At 47.5% G+C, this 23,075-nt stretch overlaps 1 protein-coding gene across 4 annotated transcripts in view; it reads left to right on the top strand.

Moving 5' to 3' along the window:
- The window catches only part of rhobtb3 (Rho related BTB domain containing 3), a 205,433-nt gene that overhangs the window by 107,201 nt on the left and 75,157 nt on the right, over window positions 1-23,075 (top strand). For 2 of the 4 annotated variants that reach the window (XM_070884793.1, XM_070884785.1), the window contains exon 4: window positions 122-276. In XM_070884793.1, the coding sequence (XP_070740894.1) occupies window positions 122-276 (155 nt within the window). Of the gene's footprint in view, window positions 1-118; window positions 277-23,075 lie in introns of all 4 variants that reach the window. The other 2 variants (XM_070884803.1, XM_070884776.1) reach the window with 1 other exon arrangement.

Raw genomic sequence — 23,075 nt, 5'->3', positions numbered from 1 at the left:
ATAAAATCTAATCAATCTACCATTACTCTTGACTTTGCAAATAATACATCTAATTTATGAGCTGTATGTAAAGTATTTTGAGGTAGATTTTTACATGAAATTTTCACATTTTCAACAGAAGATGGGCCACCTTGCTCTTGCCCGCTGTGTACATCAGATAAAGGGAGCTGTGTTCCTTTCTACGAGGGAATTGAACTGTCAAAAGAAATTGGAGCTGCCTACTTGGAACTTCATAGCCTCAATGACTTCTATGTGGGGAAATACTTCGGAGGAGTGGTGAGCAAAATAGTAATGCTTTCATTGGGGGTAGTTATTTTCTATAACATGAAATTTTAAGATATTTTATCTATTTTCTTCAGTCTCCCGCTAGGTAAAATGATTACAGAATCATCTTGTAAACGTTGTTAATGTGCTCTCTAGTGTTTAGCTACAATGTATTTGCTCCTGAAAAAGACAGTGGAGCTGAAAATCTATTGGGATTGCTCGCCTGGAACCTCCACTATTGAATCTGCCAAAGCAAAGATATTAAAAAAAGTTCCACTTGCCTGAAATCTTTGGAGGTCCAGGCCACAATTCTCTGCCTGGACCTCTAAGTATGGCTTATTCCACCGTTCATCAGCCTTGTACGATTGACCTCACCAGGCGTACAGCCGCTGCTGATTCAGCAGGTCCCGGTGATGTCAGAGACTTGGGGGCCGAAATTGGCGGCCACGGGTCAGTGTGGACTGGCTGCCGAGTCTCCATGGAGGGGCCACCATTTTAGCAATTGCCCTTCCTCGGTTTTGGAGCAGTGTAGGGGACCGCTCCACCGGCTTTCCTGCCATAGTGTGCATGTGCTGACCCCTTACCGACCGACGGTGACCCCTTCCTGAAATTGCCCTGCGGGAAATTGCCCCTTTTGAAAATTTCCCCGCGGGAGCGCCGCCACTGGCGGTCAGTGCCACTGACAGCTTTTGCTGTCGGTACCATTTCCGTGGCTGGGTGGCCCGGCCGCCCTTAAAGGGGAGATGGTACTGCCGGCGACTCCATGTTTTTTTATTGTTGGTCGACTGCCAGGTCGGGCCGACAGTTATACCCGCGGGTTCGACCGGGCTGGCAGGCTACTGGCCCGGCCGAAACCCTCCCTGGTGGCCCAGTGTTTGCCACTGAAGTGGCTGCAGAGTTCACAGCAGCCCTCCCCTTTAACGGAAGGGGAGGGATGTTGTGATGCGCCTGCGCGATGACATCATCAGCACGGCACTGAGGACTTCGAGCGTTGGCAACTCTGACCCGCCCCCACTTCTGCCCCGCTAGTGGCGGCTATTCCGACACGACCGCACATCTGCCTCTCTCCCTACACCAACACCGCTCTGACCGAAAACATCATCCAAAAAGTTGAATTTCTCCGGATTGCCTGCCCCATGCATTGGGGCGGACCAAGCACTTAAGGTGCCACTTGTTTCAGGCGATAAATTTCGGCCCCTTGAACTTCCATTGTATGCAACTCCTGATCTAATTTCTAGCCTTCCCTGACACACTCCCACTGGAGTTAACAAAGGGCTCAGGACTTTTGTCACCAGTATAACTTATTGGCTGTATAAAAGGTTACGCCTGTTACTAAGGTGTATTGTTTGCACCTTACAAATAATTCAGTGATTCTGGGGTGTTGATATTTAACATTAGAGATAAAAAGAAGAACAGTAAATGCTGGAAGTTTGAAATAAAAAGATGAACATTTTGAAAATACCCAGCAGGCCTTTGAACAACTGATCTGAGAAAAGATAGGTTGATGTTTGATAGAATGAAGCTTTAACAAAGAGTTGCACCTAAAATGTTAATGTGCCCTTTCTCTTCTCAGATGCTGACAGAGCAGCTACTTGTAATTTAGCATTTTAAAAATATTCTTAGAGGATCAGTCAAGCAAAAAGCTGACAAGTCAACTTTTGTAACTCCTTAGACACTAGAAACAGGTCAATTCCAGTAATGCCAACCGCACCATCTCATAAATCATGAGACAAAATCTTAAAAAGCATGAGATTTGGTGTAGAAATCATGAATTGCTTTTTCTTTCCTTACCCAACCCCTCATTGACCTTTGCTCCCAGACAGGAAGCATAATCCATGACCTTTGCTCCCAGAAAGGAAGCACATTCGGCCATCACTAACCGATTACTGACATAAGAATGTAAGAACATAAGAAATAGGCGCCTTGCACTTATGATCATAAAAAAAAAAGATTTCTGCCGCATGGGGTGCAGATCTAATTTCCCCAAAACAGGCCTCTGGATTACTAGTCCAGTAACATAACCACGACATCATAGTACCGTATTCATGAGGACAAACATGGGATGGGCATAGGATTGGCTCAGCCATGAAATCTTCCATAATCATGCAACCTGCCAACAGGGGTTAGTACATAAGGAATAGCTACATTAGCAATGTATGAGAGGGCATGCAATGCCTGTGACACTGTACCCCAGCATGAGTCAGTGGTTTCAGAGGAAGAGAGAAGGAAAAAGAATGAAAAAATAGTTTAACAGGAAAAGAGATCCAGAAAATAGATTTGTGTTGGGGCAAGGAGAGTGAATGGGGTATTAATTTCTTGTTCCTATGCTTGCGCTCCTATGTTCACATTAAAGGCTGGATTCCAGTAACTACAGGATTCTGTGCACTAATAACACAGCGTGGGCTGGCGTTACCAAGCGCAGCCTTTTAGGAACAAATCCTCCAAAACAGATATACCACTTTGGATATTGTTGGGGAAGATGGCTCAACAGGGGAAGGCAGCAGCAGCCAAGTTCATGGCACCATGGGTGGCTCTGCTGCACAGGAGGGCAGGAAAACGAGTGGGAGAGCTATAGTGATAGGGGATTCTATTGTAAGGGGAATAGATAAGCGTTAATTGAGACTCCAGAATGGTATGTTGCCTCCTTGGTGCCAGGGTCAAGGATGTCTCAGAGTGGCTGCAACGCATTCTGGAGGGGGAGGGCGAACAGCCAATTGTCATGGTGCATATAGGTACCAACGATATAGGTAAAAAGTGGGATGAGGTCTTACAAGCTGAATTTAGGGAGCTAGGAGTTAAGTTAAAAAGTAGGACCTCAAAGGTAGTAATCTCAGGATTGCTACCAGTGCCACATGCTAGTCAGAGTAGAAATAGAAAGATAGTTAAGATGAATACGTGGCTTAAAGAATGGTGCAGGAGGGAGGGATTCAAATTCCTGGGACATTGGAACCCGTTCCGGGGGAGGTGGGACCAGTACAAATCGGACTGTCTGCACCTGGGCAGGACCGGAATCAATGTCCTAGGGGGAGTGTTTGCTAGTGCTGTTGGGGAGGGTTTAAACTAATATGGCAGGGGGATGGGAATCTATGTAGGGAGACAGAGGGAAGTAAAATGGGGGCAGAAGCAAAAGGTAGAAAGCAGATAAGGAAAAGTGGAGGGCAGAAAAATCAAAGGCAAAAATCAAAAAGGGCCACAGTACAACATAATTCTAAAAGGACAAACATTGTTAAAGAAACAAGCCTGAAGGCTCTGTGTCTCAATGCGAGGAGCATTCGTAATAAGTTGGAAGAATTAACTGCACAGATAGCTGTTAACGGATATGATGTAATTGGGATTACGTAGACATGGCCCCAGGGTGACCAAGGCTGGGAACTCAACATCCAGAAAGAATAGGCAGAAAGGAGGTGGGGTATCATTGCTGGTTAAAGAGAAGATTATTGCAAAGGAAGGACATTAGCTTGGATGATGTGGAATCTGTATGGGTAGAGCTGCGGAACACCAAAGGGCAGAAAACGCTCGTGGGAGTTGTGTGTAGACCACCAAACAGTAGTAGTGAGGTTAAGGATGTCATCAAACAGGAAATTAGGGATGCGTGCATTAAAGGTACAGCAGTTATCATGGGTGACTTTAATCTACACATAGATTGGGCTAACCAAACTGGGAGCAATACAGTGGAGGAGGATTTCCTGGAGTGTATAAGGATGGTTTTCTAGACCAATATGTCGAGCAACCAACTAGAGTGCTGGTCATGCTAGACTGGGTCTTGTGTAATGAGAGAAGATTAATTAGCAGTCTTGTTGTGCGAGACCCCTTGGGGAAGGGTGACCATAATATGGTAGAATTCTTCAATAAGATGAAGAATGACACAGTTAATTCAGAGACGAGGGTCCTGAACTTAAGGAAAGATAACTTTGATGGTATGAGATGTGAATTGGCTAGAATAGACTGGCGAATGATACTTAAAGGGTTGACGGTGGATAGGCAATGGCAGACATTTAAAGATCACATGCATGAACTTCAACGATTGTACATCCCTGTCTGGCATAAAAATAAAACGGGGAAGGTGGCTCAATCGTGGCTAACAAGGGAAATTAGAGATAGTGTTAAAACCAAGGAAGAGGCATATAAATTGGCCAGAAAAAGCAGCAAACCTGAGGACTGGGGTAAATTTAGAATTCAGCAGAGGAAGTCAAAGGGTTTAATTAGGAGGGGGAAAATAGAGTATGAGAACATAAAAACTGATTGCAAAAGCTTCTATAGATATGTGAAGAGAAAAAGATTAGTGAAGACAAATGTAGGTCCCTTGTAGTCAGAATCGGGTGAATTTATAATGGGGAACAAAGAAATGGCAGACCAATTGAACAAATACTTTGCTTCTGTCTTCACTAAGGAAGACACAAGTAACCTTCTGGAAATACAAGGGGACCGAGGGTCTAGCAAGAAGGAGGAACTGAAGGAAATCCTTATTAGTCAGGAAATTGTGTTAGGGAAATTGATGGGATTGAAGGCCGATAAATCCCCAGGGCCTGATAGTCTGCATCCCAGAGTACTTAAGGAAGTGTCCCTAGAAATAGTGGATGCATTGGTGGTCATTTTCCAACATTCTATAGACTCTGGAGGGTAGCTAAAGTAACCCCACTTTTTAAAAAAGGAGGGAGAGAGAAAACAGGGAATTATAGACCAGTTAGCCTGACATCAGGCGTGGGGAAAATGTTGGAATCAATTATTAAAGATGTAATAGCAGCGCATTTGGAAAGCAGTGATAGGATCGGTCCAAGTCAGCATGGATTTATGAAAGGGAAATCATGCTTGACAAATCTTCTAGAATTTTTTGAGGATGTAACCAGTAGAGTGGACAAGGGAGAACCAGTGGATTTGGTGTATTTGGACTTTCAAAAGGCTTTTGACAAGGTCCCACACAAGAGATTAGTGTGCAAAATTAAAGCACATGGTACTTTGGGTAATGTACTGACGTGGATAGAGAACTGGTTGGCAGACAGGAAGCAAAGAGTAGGAATAAACTGGTCCTTTTCAGAATGACAGGCAGTGCCTAGTGGGGTACTGCAAGGTTCAGTGCTGGGATTCCAACTATTTACAATATACATTAATGATTTAGACAAAGGAATTGAATGTAATATCTCCAAGTTTGCAGATGACACTAAGCTGGGGGCAGTGTGAACTGTGAGGAGTTTGCTAAGAGGCTGCAGGGTAATTTGGACAGGTTAGGTGAGTGAGCATGGCAGATGCAGTATAATGTGAGGTTATCCACTTTGGTGGCAAAAACAGGAAGGCAGAATATTATCTGAATGGTGACAGATTAGGAAAAGGGGAGGTGCAACGAGACCTGGGTGTCATGGTACATCAGTCATTGAAAGTTGCCATGCAGATACAGCAGGCGGTGAAGAAGGCAAATGACATGTTGGCCTTCATAGCGAGAGGATTTGAGTATAGGAGCAGGGTGGTCTTACTGCAGTTGTACAGGGCCTTGGTGAGGCCACAGCTTGAATATTATGTACAGTTTTGTTCTCCTAATCTGAGGAAGGACATTCTTGCTATTGAGGGAGTGCATCGAAGGTTCACCAGACTGATTCCCAGGATGGCAGGATTGACATATGAAGAAAGACTGGATCGACTAGGCTTATATTCACTGGAATTTATAAGAATGAGAGGGGATCTCATAGAAACGTATAAAATTCTGACGGGATTGGACAGGTTAGATGAAGGAAGAATGTTCCCGATGTTGGGGAAGTCCAGAACCAGGGGCCACAGTCTAAGGATAAGGGGTAAGCCATTTAGGACCGAGATGGGGAGAAACTTCTTCACTCAGAGAATTGTGAACCTGTGGAATTCTCTACTACAGAAAGTCGTTGAGGCCCGTTCATTAGATATATTCAAAAGGGAGTTAGATGTGGCCCTTATGGCTAAAGGGGTCAAGGGGTATGAGAGAAAGGAGGAATGGATACTGAAGTTGCATGATCAGCCATGATCATATTGAATGGTGGTGCAGACTCGAAGGGCCGAATGGCCTACTCCTGCATCTATTTTCTATGGGCTCAAGTTTCGGACCCCCGCTAGAACGGCACACATCAGAGAGGCCCGCCTAATTTGTAGAACTGAAAAAGCAGCAAATACTTACCTCGCGATTCTCCTATATCTGTAGGGCTGTTTCCAGCTCGTCGCAGCGCAGCAGGAGCTGCTGGGGGTGGAGCTACAGCCCTGCGCCAAAACAGTGCCGGCAGCTGCGCGCGTGCGCAGTAGCTCCTGACCCTCCCAGCGCATCCTGTCTCCGGGTGACGACCCTATCCCTGGCTGAAGGGACGTCGCCCCTATCCCGGGCCGAGTGGCCTGACAGCCGTTACCTCTTCCGTGGCGGCCCGCCCAGCATCTCCTGGGGGTAGGCCCTGCCCGAACTCCTCATCGTTGGCAGGGCCTGCCCACCTGGCATCTCGCTGGGGGCCCGCCCGAAGTCTTGGTCGGTGGTCCATCGTCTACTGCGAGCGGGCACCACCCGAAGTCCTCGGCGGCGGCGGCAGGGCCCGCCCGAAGTTCTGGGCGGCGGTCCGGCATCTGCTGGGGCGGCCCGTCCCAGCAGGCTGTTGGAGGGCTCCCGCTGCTGCAGTAGGTGAGTAGAAACGTAACATTTTTAATTTATTGATTGATTTATTATTATTTTTTTTTTGGATTGATTTATTGGTTGATTTCTTGATTTATTTATCATTTATTATTGATGATGGCTCTTTATTTGTAAAAGTGAAGTGTTTAATGCTTGTAAAATCCCCTAACTTCACTGTAACTTCCCTTCCCCCACCCCTATCTCTCGTTCCCTGCGCCTAATTTATAAAGTGTAGTCAAGTTCTGAGCGTACAAAATCCATTATGTTAGTTTGGAGTAAGTTTTCGCTGCCTAAACTTGCAAAACAGGCATAAGTGGCCAGACACGCCCCCTTTTTAAAAAAAACTGTTCTAAAAGAAAACTATTCTAACTCACTAGAATTGGAGCAAACTAAATGCCGGGAATTGCAATTTCTAAGATACTCCATTCTAAACTAGTTGCTCCAAAAAAATAGGAGCAACTCGAGCCAAAACTTGAGCTATATGTTTCTATGTTAAAGTAGCTTCTCTGATTCTGACACCTATCGTCAAGCATCCATTCTCATCTCAAGCACTTCTAATGAAATAAAAACATTCTTTGTCGCAGCCCTTTGTACCTTCTGACAGTGACTTTCCTCCGACATTACGGCAAGAAGTTAAACATTTAACTATCAGTCTTCTTCAAGGTTTATTACCACTCCTACAGACTTCCCATTAGAAAGCCAGGCAAGGTTTTTATCTGCATGCACTATGTGGTTGTGCAGAAACCTCCCCTTCATTGTTTTGCATATAGGAAACGTGCGTTTCTTATCCTTTTTGCAAATTGCCATTTGTGTTTTCTTCCTATTTATTTTTTTTATATCTTCCCTCCTTGTTTTTTTGTTGCAGTATGGTCCCTTCCCAGTTAGAGTTTTCATTTGGATTTGCAAATAAAAAAGATGGTCGGCTCGCAGAAGGGAGACTCACTTTGCGAACTTTACCTCCAGAAAACAAAGTAACCATCCAATACTGCGCTCGATAATCGATGTGTTAGTTTCCCCCCCGCACATGTGCAAATCGCGTGTTTTTCTTGCACATCTGCAAATCAGCACATTTTCTCCCCACAAAACCATCAGATAAAGTTGTTCCATCGCGAGTGAAGCTTTATTTCACTCCGAAATCACGACTGCGAGCGTTGGCAATACTGCACTTCAGTATCTTACTGTATAGAACACAATGTTCCCTGTAATTTGGCCCCTTTAATGGAATGTATGGCCCATTCAAAAGTTCGCACATGTTTAATTAAAAAGCCGGTTCGCCGGTTGCGCAAACAATAGTGGAACCCAGCACTGGTGCTCCAACATACTGTGTGGTGGAGATTTAAGATGCACCTTCATGTCCAAGACTCCTGGCCAGTTGTGAGGACAAGCAAAATAGAAGCTGGGCACTTCCCCACAGTTCGAGGAAATAACAGTCGCCCTTGACTCTGTTGCATACTTTCTAAATGCTTCTTACTGAGTGGCACTGATAGAAAGCTGACAGTCGATCACATGCTTACATACTTAACCAAGATGGTGTGCGATGTGAGGAGACCAAACAGAGGTAAAGGAAAAAAAAACCTTAAAAGCATTTAATGAAATTTCATATGACTTCCTCTTGCTCTAAATTAGATTTAATCAGAAAATATTTGCATATGTCTACAAATTCCCCTCCAAGTTACACACCATCCTGACTTGGAAATATATCGCTGTTCCTTCATTATCGCTGGGTCAAAATCCTGGAACTCCCTCCTTAACAGTACAATGGGATTAACTTCACCACACAGACTGCAGCGGTTCAAGAATATGGCTCACCACCACTTTCTCAAGAATAATTAGGGATGGGCAATAAATGCTGGCCTTGCCAGTGATGCCCACATCCCAGGAATGAATTAAAAAAAACAGATTTACCTTTATTCAAATTAATAATAGATTGGGACTATCTGGAGGATTGATGAGCACAAAGTGCAACATTTTCATTGGGTGATTTGTTTCCAATGGAGCTGTCCCTGAATAACTTTGTATCTGTGTGTAGGCTCCTTTGAAAAATAAGTGTTTGGGAGAAAGCTAGAAATACATCAATAATGTGTCTGTGAACAGTAATTACTTACCTCGACCATTTCAAAATATTTCATTAAGCTTTCATTAAACTTGATTCCTTCTCAGAAATTGAATTGATGTAGCATGTGTTCTCTATATGCATTAAACTGCTGCATTAGCAATTTAAAAATGTTTTGTGGTATTTTCACTAAACTTAAGTGATTTCCTGATGTAAGATTTCTAAATCTCTGGCATAAAATTGACAGTGAGACTGATTCTTTTAAAACAATTCGGAACAGTTTATTAAAACACACACACATGCACATTTATCAGCAGTCATCGGCTATCCTACTTAGTTACAACAGATACAATGTTACAATAATGATTTATAAAAAGGTATACGTAACTTTCCTCTGGCTGGCTGGCTGAGCACACGACTTGCTGTTTCAGCTGGAGGTCTGCCGTGTGCTCAGGAGAGAAGGAGAGATAGAGCAGTCTGTGCTTGGGTTTTTATATCCCTTAAGTCCATTGTTCCTCCGAAAGCCTCAGGATTGGACCTTGGTTCCAGAGCAGTTCCTTATTGGCTCTCCTCACTCAGGTGTCCGCTGGACTGGCCCAGACATCCTTTGATTAAGTTAATGGCTTTCCAATTAAGACAATACACAAACAGCATGCTGGAAGTCTGTGAGCTTCCATTTTAAATCTTTCAAAACTGTCTTTTCGTATAGTCTACACGTTCAACATTTATACATACACAGAATCAATTTTGTTACTGAACACTTTTATTCTTACACTGGCTGGGATTTTCCACTTTCTCATAATCCATGGAAAATGGTAGAGCCTTTTCAGGGTGGCAGACAGCCTATTTCAGACCATGAGCTGGAGGTCTTCCTGCACATGATGAGGCAGAAGAGCGACAGTCTATTTGAGGTTTGGGGCATGAGGGCATTGAGTAGTGGCTGGAGCCCAGTGAAAGGATGTGTCATTGGTGGTAAATGCCAGCTCCATGACTCCCTCCCCACGTGTGCAATGCCTAAAAACGTTTTTAATGATCTTACAATGGCCCTTTTGCTTGCATGTGCAGCACCATGATCTTTGACTTCACAGCACCATCGGTCTTCCTGGAGGTGTAACAGCACAAGGCAGGACTGCAATGGATGCACAGAGCGGTCTGAAACAGAGTGGACTCAATCAGAGTGGTTTATTTGGGAATTTGGAAAGAGTGAAAATTCGGAGAAGAGGGGGCAGGAGTTGTTGCTTTTTCCCCACACTATTTGTAGTGCTTTGTGTTACAGGTAGATATTTAATTTCATTATCCATTACTTAATCCCGATCAATTAAGAAGCCAAGGAACTAGACTAATGTAAACTAAATTACTTAAATACAAATTTAATTACATTTAATTAAATAGAACAAGGTCATATAGGGAAGGCAGTGCAGGTGGTGTGCCGCAACTGCAGCACGTGGGAGTTTGTGGAGAGCATTGTGATCCCGGACAACCACATTTGCAGTAAGTGCCTGCATCTTGAAGAACTTCAGCTCAGAGTTGTTGAGCTGGAGTCCGAGGTGCAGACATTGCAGGGCATCAGGGGGGGGAAAAGTTACCTGGACACTTTGATCCAGGAGGCAGTCACACCCCTTGGGTTAGATAGTGGTACAGGCTAATGGTCAGAGACAGGAGGGTGTGACTGCAATTGAGGCAGGTAAGGGAACTCCAGATGCAGTGCTGGAGGAGCCTCAGCTGTTGCCCTTATCCAACAGGTATGATGTTTTTGCTGCCTGTTTGGATGAGGGAAAAGCCTGCAGGATGGATAAGCAAGTTGACCATGGCATCATGATGCAGGAGGCCATTCAAGTGGGGGGAGTGAAAGGGAATGTAGTTGTGGTAGGGTACAGTTTATTCAGAGGGATAGATGCTACTCTCTGCAGCCATGACTGGGAGTTCCGAAGGTTGTGTTGCCTGCCCGGTGCCAGCGTTAAAGACATCTCCTCGTGGCTGGAGAATAATTTTGAGGAGTTAAAATTAAAAAGCAGAACCTCAAATCTTTGGATTGTTACCTGATCCATGTGCCAATTGACATAGGGATAAGCAGATTAGAAAGTTAAATGCGTGGCTCAGAAAGTGGTGTGGGAGGCAGGGGTTTTGCTTCATGGGGCACTGGCACCAGCACTGGGGAAAGTGCGAGCTGTTCTGTTGGAACGGGCTCCACTTGAACCGGGCTGGAACCAGTGTATTGGCAAATCGAATAACTAGGACAGTAGACAGGGCTTTAAACTAATGAAGAGCGGGGGGGGGTGGCGGGTGGGGGAGCATTCAGGAAAGAGTAAATTTAAAAGCAGCAAGAGAAATGTCAAGGCTCTAGAGCAGAGCAGAGTTTTGGGTAAAATAAGCAGAGTGGGTCAGGAAGGGACCGAGAGAGTAACAAAGGTAACAGGATATCACTGACTAAGGTCACATCAGGGAAAAATAGAACAAAGTCAAAGCTAAAGGCACTATCTGTGCAAAGCATACAAAACAAAATAGATGAATTAATAGCGCTGATAGAAATTAATAGGTTTGATCTAATAGCCATTACGGAGACGTGGTTGCAAAGTGACCAAGGTTGGGAATAAATATTCCAGGATACTTAACTTTTAGAAGAGATGGGCAAAATGGAATAATAAAGGATGGGACAAAGACAGTAGAGGGAAAGGATCTTGGCTCGGAAAATCAAGAAGTAGAATCAGTTTGGATGGAGCTAAGATACAGCAAGGGGCAGAAAACATTGGTGGGAGTGGTTTATAGGCCCCCAAACAGTAGTGGTAATGTAGGGCACAGTATAAATCAGGAAATTAGAGGTGCATGTGCAAGGGTAATAGACTAATCATGGGGGAGTTTAATCTACATATAGACTGGGCAAACCAAATTTGCAGTAATAGTGTGGAGGACGAATTCATGGAATGTATACAAGATAGTTGTCTAGATCAGTATGTTGAGGAACCAACTCGGGAACAGGCTATTTTAGATTGAGTATTGTGCAACGAGAAAGGGTTAATTAATAACTTTGTAGTAAAGGGGCCTTTAGGGAAGAGTGACCATAATGTGATAGAATTTTATTTTGAGTTTGAAAGTGATTTAGTTAAATCCGAAATTAGGGTCTTAAATCTAAACAAAGTAAACTATAGGGTGAGTTGGCTAAGGTAGATTGGGAAAATACATTAAAAGGTATGATGGTAGACAAGCAATGGCTCACATTTAAAGAATGAATACATAATTTACAACAAACATACATTCCTTTAAGGCACAAAAGATGTTATCAGCCAAGGGTTGTGTAGATGTTATCAGCCAAGGGTACAAAGTTTAACCTTTATCTCGTAGGATTCAGCCAGACACTTGTTTTGCAACTGGAAAGTGGGGACTACCATAGACGGTCTTAATATAAAGGAATTGTGGAGGATGCCAAGAAACTGACTAGTGCCATGCATGTCATAGACAAGCTGGGCATTGAGGGAGTGGTAACCTTTCCTGTTGATTTAAGAGATAGGACCGATGAAGGTAGCATGAATGGCCATGTGGGTGCCATCTCTTGCTAACCACTTGATAAAATTACATGTCATTCTCATGCTGAAGCCACGACTCCATAAGAAAGCTGCTGAACTGGCTTACTCTAGCAAACAAAGCAGCAGAGACCTGCCTGATGTATCTGTGACCAGTTTACTTGAGAAATGTAAGAAAGTAGCCAGAATTTGTTGGCTGCATAAATGTTGAAGAACGTAGTGATTACCTTTACAGCCATTAGCAGTGTGGTGGCTGTGCAGGCTTCCCTTGTGAAAAGAAGTCTCCTCATGCACAGTTCCTGGGTGAGATGCAGGTAGGAACAGCAGTGACTATGAATTCTAGCATGTGGATACACCCAGGTAGTTGCGAGACACCTCCTGTGCAGCCTGACCCACTTGCATTCCCTTTGCTTTTCCTCCTCCTGCTCCCTAAGACAGACAGGGATATTTCAAAAGCAATGTTATGCGCCCAGGGTGAAATGGGTAAGGGTCTGTGAATTTGGAAGTCAAGGAACTGAAGACCTCTAATGTTTAGCAGGCAGAAAATACCAACAAAAAACCCTGAAATAAATAGTTGAAATGCAGGGATTTTCCAATACTTACAACATGTAAACTTCCACCTTGACCTTCACAAAGGGGACATAAGAAATAGGAGCAGGAGTAGGCCATATGTCTCCTCGAGTCTGCTCCACCATTCAATAAGATCATGGCTGATCATCAACCTCAACTCCACTTTCCCGCCCAATTTCCATATCCCTTGATTTCCCAAGAGTCCAAACGTCTTTCTATCTCAACCTTGAATATACTCAAAACTTAGCTTCCACAGCCCTCTGAGTGAAGAAATTCCTCCTCATCTCAGTCTTAAATGGCCGAACCCCTTATCCTGAGATTATGGTCCCTATTTTCCACTTGCTGGATTTTTGGCACCCGCACATGTTAACATACGATTTTTTTGTGTACGTTTGCAGCAGAAAAAAAATCGGGACTTTTGCCAAAGGAATATTTGAATTTGGCGCAGTGCTCTCCGAAGTTAGTCTAGGGGCGGAGCTTCAAGTCTGTGCTAAAAACTCTCTGAGCATGCGCAGAAAGATGAAGTTGCCAGGGCAACCAGAGATGTTGAAGCAAGCTGAAGCCCGCTCCCCCGAGAGGGCTGCTACCCCACCGCTGCCGAAAGGGCCACAAAGGACCTCTCCCCCGGCTGGATCTGCTGCCATCGCTCCCCCCTAGGCTGGACTCGTGCAGTCCCAGGCCCGAAAAGCCTGCTCCCTACTGGCTGGACCCGCTGCAATCCCCGGCCAAATGGCCCTCCCGCTCCCAAACTTCAACTCGCAGGGGGAGCAGGACTGAGTGGGGGGCCATTCGGCTGGGGATTGCAGCGGGTCCAGCCGATGGGGAGCAGTCCTTTCAGCCCGGAAATCTTCTTCCCTTGCTCCAAAAAGAGTTCCCTGTGAAAAAAAAAAGGTATTTTATCTTGTATTCTTATTGCCTCGCTCCTGTCCTCTTGTGCCCCGCGCTGATTCCTTAAGTTAATGTATGTTTTTTTTTAGCAGGGCTATTGGGCAGTGTGCACCGTGCTAAAAAAAATCGTGGACGGCCAAAAAAACGCGCCCGATCCCGTTTTGACTCGTTTCTGCGGCAAATTTTTTAAAACTGCCGCACATGTTCGGCACCGGTGTCAACTTGTTGGCGAAAGTTGGAAAGTGAGTATTTCACACCAAAGAATATTTGGACACCAACAAACGTCGCACAATTGTGGCAAAAATAGAGGCCAAAGCCCCCTAACTTCGAGACATTTCAGCCAGGGGAAGCAACCTCTCAGCATCTACCCAGTCAATCCCCTTCAGAACCTTGTATGTTTCAATGAGATCTCCTTTCATTCTTCTAAATTCCAGAGAGTATAGGCCCATTCTATGCAATCTCTCGTCATAGGGCAATCATCCTACGTTGCACCGCCTCCAAGGTAAGTATATCCTTCCTCAGATAAGGAGACCAAAACTGTGCACACTACTCCAGATGTGGTCTCACCAAGGTCCTGTACAATTACAGCAAGACTTCCTTGCAATAAAGGCCATTTGCCTTCCTTATTGCTTGCTGTACCTGCATACTAACTTTCTGAGTTTCTTGCATAAGGACACCCAAAATCTCTCTGAACACCAACATTTAAAAGTTTCTCACCATTTAAAAAATATTCTGTTTTTATATGCTTCCTATCAAAGTGAATAACCTCACATTTCCCTACATTATAAGAATATAAGAACATAAGAAATAGAAGCAGGCATAGGCCATTCGGCCCCTTGAGCCTGTAAGGGGTTTTCACAGGGTTGTTGTTGTGCCTTGGGTGTCTCTCTCTGGGCTTCTGCCCTCACAGCTTATGCCTGGCCTGTGAGGTACCCTGAGTGCTGCAAGAGCACCCCTGGAGAGACTATGTCCACAGCTTATGAAGGGGGTTTTGAGACTCGTGCGTCCCCACAGCTTATGCCTAGCCTGTGAGGCACCTGTGAGTGTCAAACACTCCTAACCCCTTCTTCCCTAGCCTGTGACACACAGTTGAGCGTTTTCGAGGCGCTCCTAGCTTCCCTTACACGGTTCTGACATAAGACTCACGATCAGGAGATGTAATACAATAGAACTGAGACAAGGTGATTCCAAGAGGAACTTTAGGCTTCCAATTTATTTGGCAAGGTGTAACTCAACAAACGGCAATACACCAACAAAACAATCCCCCTAAATCCCACTAAACGGACACAACGAAAATCTTTACACCAGTTTAGCAGTACAATGCCCAACCTCCCACCTTTCCTGGCCCAACTGAGTTGGGAGTTCTGGGGACCAGAGGTTATACTCACTACTGTGCCTTCTGCAGTCTGGTGGTTTGTTTCTTCTATCTTCGGTGTCTTCGGACACTGGTTTTCCTTCCATGTCGAGAGGCCTGTGGTTGTGGTTGTTGAATCACTAGGGCAGGGAAAATCATCACTCCTCTCCTTCACTACGTCAGAAACCCCTTTTTTTATAGCCAGATTATCCAGTCCGCCTCTCCTGCTGAAGTCGATTCTTCTCATTGGTGGACTTTTGATTTTGAAAAATGCAACAGTTTGAGGTTTTTAGGTTTTTTTCCCCACTGATCTTAACCTACTCAAGGTTTGAGTGGGTGTTGATTGCATTGGCCTCCTGTAGCCATTGTGCTAGTCTGGCCTGAGCCAGATATTTCTATGCCTGATGAAAAAGGTGTTGGAATATGTATGTGGCATTGTTTAAATGCTAATGTTTTCAAGGGGCAAGTTTCGAGGGTATACAGTTCCCAGACAATTTGATTAGTTCCAATGTCCAAACTGGCCCTTTTGATATTGACTCCACCCCTTTTCTTGCAGACCTTTAAAAAAATCCCAAATTCGATTAAAGTTCATAGTTTCTTCCATGTGTACTTTAGGATTTCAAACTTTCTGGTAGATAGTTCCGAATTAAATTCCCTTTCCTATGAGTCCAAACACTGAGGGGGGGGGGTCTCCATTTGTGTTCCAAAGTTTTCCTTCCATCGGTTTCAATTCACAGCACAGACTGATCCCACAGCCCTTTTCCTTCTGGGTAAAATGAGGAGGTTTTCGTCTTCCCCTACATAATCCCCCATCTGACACAGTCAGACACCACTCGCGTGTGTTCAGAGGGGGTCTCCATTGCTTTTTATAGGTGGTGGCAGGATGTCGGGGATGGGGTGGTATGGGATCGCAGCGGGGAGGCGTGTGTGACCCCCAATCTCCGGGTACCAGTAAATGCCACCGAACTTGTAGTTCGGGAAAGGAAGCCCCCACCCACGGCCAAGCCCACCGTCCCACACGAGTGCCCGACAACAACCAGGGGGCCGGGGAATGGTTTAGTGTTGGTCCCTACCGAGAAACTACTTTATCAGGGGTACACTACGCAGTGGCATCAGTGGTGCTAAATCTGACAGAAGTCCGCCTACCTACGTGGTGTGCCCGGGAAACCGAGCTGTTATACCAGGCTCTGCTGCGGGAGATGTTCCGGAAGTTCTATGAACTGGACTTCCGGGATGTCAGTGTGACAGACTTGTATAAACAGTGGGATAGGGTCGAACCGGGCAGGCAGAAGCGTGGCACTTTAAATGACATTCTTACGGGGTTTAACACCGGGGCGTCCGCCATAAACAGTTTGGATAACATGCAGCTGGCCCTCCAGATAAATGGGTTAAAGAATCAGCTGCGCAAAGTCCTGGGGGACGAGAATACCGTAGTGGGATCCGCGCTCCACGAAGAGGTGGCAATGACAGTTCACTTAAAGGAGATTATCTCTCAATTGGAGGCACAGGCCAGGGCTGTAAACGCCTTGATTCGGGAGGATAGAAACGCCTCCGATCAAGCCGCCCAAAATGAGGTGTGCGTGCTCTATGGGGCCTGGTTGCTGGGAGAGGGACGGAGTAACCTCGAGGATCTGAGACAGGGACAGGTCCCCTCCTGGATCAGCAACCAGCACTTAGCAGCACTGCACCCTTACGATAATGTTTTGAGTCCTTGCCAACTTCGTGTAGCATCGGAAGCCTACCCGGTACCGGTGGACTGTGGAAAGTCAAATCATACCATCATGGGTGTGGTGGTCAGGATGCCCGTGATGGGGGCATCCCCACGACCAGCACCCCTGTACCGAGTGGAGAATGTGGGAGTCATTCGTGGAGGGGTGCATGTTCGATTCCAAGAGGTCCCACCTTATGTCACAATGTGGGAGCACACTGTGACAGGTACAGACCTCTCGGGTTGTCGGAGCAGGGGAGCACAGGTAATCCTGTGCCCCCAGCACTTGAACGCTTTTGCAAGGCCACAATGCGGGTTCAGCACTGCTGGGGCAGAGCCTATCAATTGCACAATGGAGGTAATGGCCCCTAACCACATGCCTCCACAGGTAGCATATGTAGGCGGTGGGCCATATTGTGTCACCACAAGTGCCCAACGGTATGAACACGGACTGGGAAGGTGGTGTCCAATTCCGTACAGCAGCTTTTGCTTTAAACCCAGGGCAGAGGTTCAAGTGGCACACACCAGAATCACACCCATCCCTGAACCTTCCACGATTCACCTCACGGTACAAAACAACCTCAGCCATCTACAACAATATGTCGCCCAGTTTGGCTATCCCATTGCCCCACTACCTGAGAAACTTACAGCCCTCCTCCAGGCAGTGGATTTGTCTCAAAAACATTTTTACACCATGGAGCAGAAAACTGAAATTCTAGCAGGGGAGATTGCCCAGATTAAACCCCCAGCATGGTGGAATTTGGGAATACGGGCAGACATACCTGCATGGATCCGGGTGGGATCGCATGCCTTAGTAATCGGCCAACTCCTGATTGTAGCTTATCTGCTAGTTACAAGCTGTAAGCTCAGGAGAAAAAGAAAAAGAACGCAGTTCCTCAGGCTACTACACAGCCAGGAGAGCCGTTGCTAAACACTCAAGGTGTGTAAACAAAGCTTGACCGCGACACTTAGGCGGTTTTGTTATTTCCAGGGATGACTGCGTTTTCATACATGGCTCCTGGGGAGTTTGCAGGGCAGGTTTCTTTGTTTTACGTTTGAGACCGAAATGAGACTCAATGTACAATTACTGCTGTAACCTTAAGTACATATATGTATGTTGCTGTCGTGTATTGTAACCTGTTGGATTTCTGTGTTTAGTACCGCGTTAAAAGGAATTACGATATATATTGACGGGATCAGTTTAGAGTTAAACTGGGGAAAGTTGGGCAATTTGGGAGACCTAGGGTTTTCTCACCACCCTGAACTTTGACTGATCCCCACATACACAAATAAATTCCTTGGTCGTACGCCCACCATTTCTCCCAGCACACCGTTACCCCGCCGGATGACCCCATGATGGTTCGGTAGGTATCATTATCCAGACGTTCCCAGTCCGAGTGTCGGTCTCTCATTTCCCTCTTGAGCTTTCTGAGCCACCACCACCGTCCCAGAGGTATGTCCCCTCGGCAAGTTAGGCATACCTTCCTGCCTTCTGTCACTCTCACTCTGGAAGTGGCCACAGTGATCTCCGGGCAGGGGATGGAGGCCTCTCCGTAGGTAAATTCCTTATGGTTGGAGTACTTGGTGGAGTTCGATCCCAACCACCCAGGCCATTTCCCCTCATGGGAGTAGGTGACCCGGCCATCCGCCGCCGGAGTCCCTTCTCCTGTGGTCACTGTCGGCGCTCTGCCCCCGGAGCATCCGAAAACCAGGGAGTCCTCGGTGTCCCCTCGGTGCCCGGTGCAGATCCTTAGCGATACCAGCATCACTAACGGCCAGTAGGGAGGTGTTGACATCTGAAAGGCAAGAAGAACATGGCCTTGCCTTGAGAGACCTCTCCAGACTCGGCCCACTTAACATGTTCCAAACACAAAAATGCTGTACCCAACCGTCACTGCCTTACCTAAACACATATACTCACAACACAAAGTAACAAAACAGGAAGTGAAAATATATACACCGCCACCCGTCCCCGGGTGGCCAGGCTATATCCTGTCACTGTACAGGCGTCGTCGACCACTTGGCTGACCGTACCCTGGGGACCAGGATGTCCTCCGCTGAGGGGCTCGTATGGTCCCCCTAAATGAGTCTTGTGCTGCCCTCCAAGGCCGTCCCGAGCCCCGGATGATCGGTGGGAGACCCTTGCTAGCGCAACAGAGCACCCTCCCTGTTGTCTTTCGCCGTATTAGTCTGGGGCGGGGGGCTAAGTAAACAGGGGACCACGGCGCCCTGGGCTGTGGCACTCTGTTACTCCTCCTTACTGTCGGTGCAGAGTCCCACGTTATGGGCTGCAGTGCCATCTCCTCCACCTCTTGGGCTAGCCCCAGCTGATCCACCATGGGAGGTTCAGCTTCCCCTTGAACCTTGCTAATGGTAGAGCCTTTCTCCCTACTTCTGTTAGTGGGCTGGGAACCTCTACCCAGTGGTGGGATAGCCTTACAGGAGCAGTGAACCAGCCCCGGCTGTAGAGCTTCGGGGCCCGCTGCCTCCTCCGGAGCCTCCAAATCCACCGGGGCCTGTTCTTCCCCCAGTGCCTGATTCCCTTCCCTTGCTCGTCCCCTCTGTTTTTTACCTCTTTTGGGGTCAAACAATTTACACTGATTAATGTGATACCACTTCACCCGGCGAGGCAGTCGAACCGCATAGACCATAGGGCTAGCCTTGTCGACTATGCTGTATGGTCCCATATATAATGCTTCAAAAACCCCGACCCGAGCATAGTTCCTCACCGTGACCTGGTCCCCTATCTCCCATTCGTGGTGTTTGCTGGGTTCTAGCAGCAATCGGTTACTCTGATGCTGTCTGCCCATGTTACTAGCAGCCTGCCAGTGAATCTGTTTCAGGTGTTCAAACAGGTTCCTGACAAACCGGTCCCGGTTCACCTCTCGGAGCTGCCCTTCGGTGAGAACCGGCGCCAACACATGCACTGGGGTTCTCATGATCCGGCCCGTCATCAGCTCATGGGGTGAGTACCCTGTGCTCTTTGACTGACTGGCCAGGATTCCCATGAGGACCAACGGTAAGACCTCCACCCACTTGTTCGGTGAGTCTCCCGTCTCCTTGCGCAGCCTTTCCTTTAGGGTCCGGTTCAGGCGTTCTACGGGGCCTGAGGACTGAGGGTTGTAGGCGACATGCCATTTGGCTCTTATCCCCAGCACCTTTAGGGTGGCCTGCATCACCTGGCCGGTGAAGTGGCTTCCTCGGTCGGACTCCACGATTTGAGGTAGACCCCACTGAGAGAACACCTCCCTCACCAGGATTTTTGCAGTCCCCACCGCGGTAGCTGTTCGGCAAGGGAAGGCTTCCACCCACTTGGAAAACACATCCACCAGGACAAGGCAGTATTTATAACCTCCCTGGGCGGCCGGTAGGGGTCCGATGTAGTCGATCTGGATCGACTGCCATGGTCCCTCTACCCGCCTGACGTGTCCTATAGACGCCTTCCTTTTCTGAGGGTCTGGATTGTTTGCAGCGCAAACCAGACAGCCCGCACAGAAGTTGCGAACGTCTTCCCGGAGGCCTGGCCACCACCCTGCCTTTTCTACCCGTTGCCAGGTAGATTCTGGCCCAGGGTGTCCCGCACCTGGACCCTCATGGGCCAGCTGAAGGAATTCCCTCCGGTGTTGTGGCGGCACTACCCATTTGTCCCCTTTAAACAACATGCCTTCCCGCACAGCAATATCTACAGCACTGTATGGGCCCTCTGCCTTTTCCCCCCTTTTGATAGCAGCCAAGGCAGCCTTCAGGATCGGATCCTGCATCTGGACTACTTTAAGGTCCAGGGCCACAGCCGCCCCTACGCTCCCTTGTGTCCCTGGCTTGCTTCTTGCTGCTGCTATCCTGCCTGCCTCGTATGGGTCCCATGGGCGACCTGTGCGAGCACCTTCCCTTGCCAGCAGGTCTGCCTGCTGGTTACCTTCCCCCCGTGGCTCAGTTTTGGAGTGGGCCTTTACCTTATGGATATATACATCCCCGGTTTCTCCCACTGCAGCCACGATCTTTTCTAGAAGGGGTTTGGTCACAAGGGGCTTCCCATCCGCAGAGGTGTACCCCCGGCGTGACCAAATCGCCAGATACTCTGTACATGAATTGCAAGTGAACATGCTGTCCGAGCAAATCGTGTATGGGGTAGGGAATTCCTCGGGGTGTGTGACCACATACATCACCGCCGAGAGTTCCGCCTGCTGGGCGCTCAGGGTGCATGGGAGTTTAAGAGCCAAGGCAATCCCTGCCTTGGGATCCCAAACTCCGCAGCCCGTGAGTCTTGTACCCGCGGACACTGAACTGGAGCCATCAACATAGATCTCGCGGCCTGTGGGGTGTATCCCTGCCCGAAATCCAAAGTTAATGTCCCATACTCCCTCCACAGAGCATCGATGCGGCTGCCCTGGATAGATTAAATTTGCTGCGAGCCTGGGCTCGCAGAGGCCCTTGACCTTTAAAGCCATTTGGGAGAGGAGGAGGGTCCAGCGAGTGATTCTAGCACTGCTCACTGTCCCGTCCTTAATCCTCCCGTCCAACAGCATCTGCGTCGGGGTATGATGGGTGAGGAGTGTAATGGGGGATATTCCGGTAAAGATCTGAGCTCTCTTTACTGCCCAGTGGGTGGCAAGCAAGTGCCTCTCACAATTGGAGTATCCCTTTTCTACCTCCATGAGGACCCTGGAGGAGTACACCACTGGTCTCAGCTGACCGTTTCGCTCCTGGAGCAACACTGCACTTAAGCTGTCGCCACTGGCTGCCACCTCCAGGAAGAATTCCTCCCCCCCATCAATTGCCCCTAGGGCTGGTGCTACCTGCAGGTCTCTCTTAAGACGGACAAATGCTGCCTCACAGCCCTCGTCCCATTCCCACTCGACCCCCTTATGTAGGAGTCTGAGCAGAGGGGCGGCAGTGGCTGCATAGTCCTCGATGAAGTCCCTACAGTAGCCAGTGATTCCCAGGAAAGACCTTACCCCCGACACATCCCTAGGGACAGGGAGTTCCTGCACTGCCTTTCTTCTAGCCTCATCAATGGCCCTTTCTCCTGCCCTTATCGTCAGGCCCAGGAATTTTACCTCTCCTAGACCTATCTGGGCTTTCTTGGGGTTAACTTTAAAACCCCCTTCCTTCAGTAATACCAGCAGTTCGGCCAGCAGTGGACCGTGTTCCTCACTGCTGTCTGTGAACAACAACAGGTCGTCCACATACTGGACCAGCTGGTGTGGCTGGCTGAAGCCTTTTAAGCAGTTCGCCATGCATTGGTGAAAGATGCTGGGACTATTATGAAAGCCCTGTGGGAGGCAGCTCCATGTATACTGCTGTTCCCGGAAGGTGAAGGCAAACTTGTACTGGTCTTCCCTCCGTACAGGGATAGACCAGAACCCGTTGGATATGTCCAACACTGTGAACGTGGTTGCGGATGCAGGGATTTCCCCTATCAGATCCGCAACCGCCGCTACTGTGGGGGCACAAACTGGGATGTTTTTATTGAGCACCCTATAATCCACCGTAGCCCTCCAAGAATTATCCGGTTTCCTAACCGGCCAAAGCGGGGAGTTGACATGGGTGGCTATGGGTCTCAAAACACCCTGCTCGACAAGCGAGCTTAAAGCTGTCTCCAAGTCTGCTTCTGCCTCTCGGGGAAAGCCATACTGCTTTTGCGGGCGCGACATGGGATCCCCATCTATTCGAACCTCCACTCCTGTGACTCTCCCACAGTCGTGTTTATGGGTGGCAAATGCTGCAAGATTTGCTTGCACATAGTCCCGGTACTCGGCCGGGGTGTTACTGACCAGAACCTCCAGGTCGTAACCCCCTTTTGGCTTCATTGTACACAGAGTCCCTTTTCCCTGTTTCTTATCAATAACCATGACTTCTCCCTCTGCTCCCGTGCCCACTGTGCCCCATAGACAGTGATTCCTCAAGTCTACTAGGATCTGGCGAGCGATGATAAAATCAGCCCCCAAGATCCCTTTTCCCACCTGCTCCCAGTTCATCAGGACGCACTTCCATTGTGTTTGGAGTGCTCCTAAACGAACTGCAAGCGGGACTGAGAAAAACCCAGCCTTCTCATTACCTGTGAACCCAACTAGTTGATACGGCACCCCGTTTGATAGAGGTGAGGT

This window comes from Pristiophorus japonicus, chromosome 1 (assembly GCF_044704955.1).
Source record: "Pristiophorus japonicus isolate sPriJap1 chromosome 1, sPriJap1.hap1, whole genome shotgun sequence".
In the NCBI taxonomy this organism is placed as follows: Eukaryota; Metazoa; Chordata; class Chondrichthyes; family Pristiophoridae; genus Pristiophorus; species Pristiophorus japonicus.
Note: the sequence above shows the minus strand (reverse complement) of the source record. Positions and strands in the feature narration are given on the sequence as shown.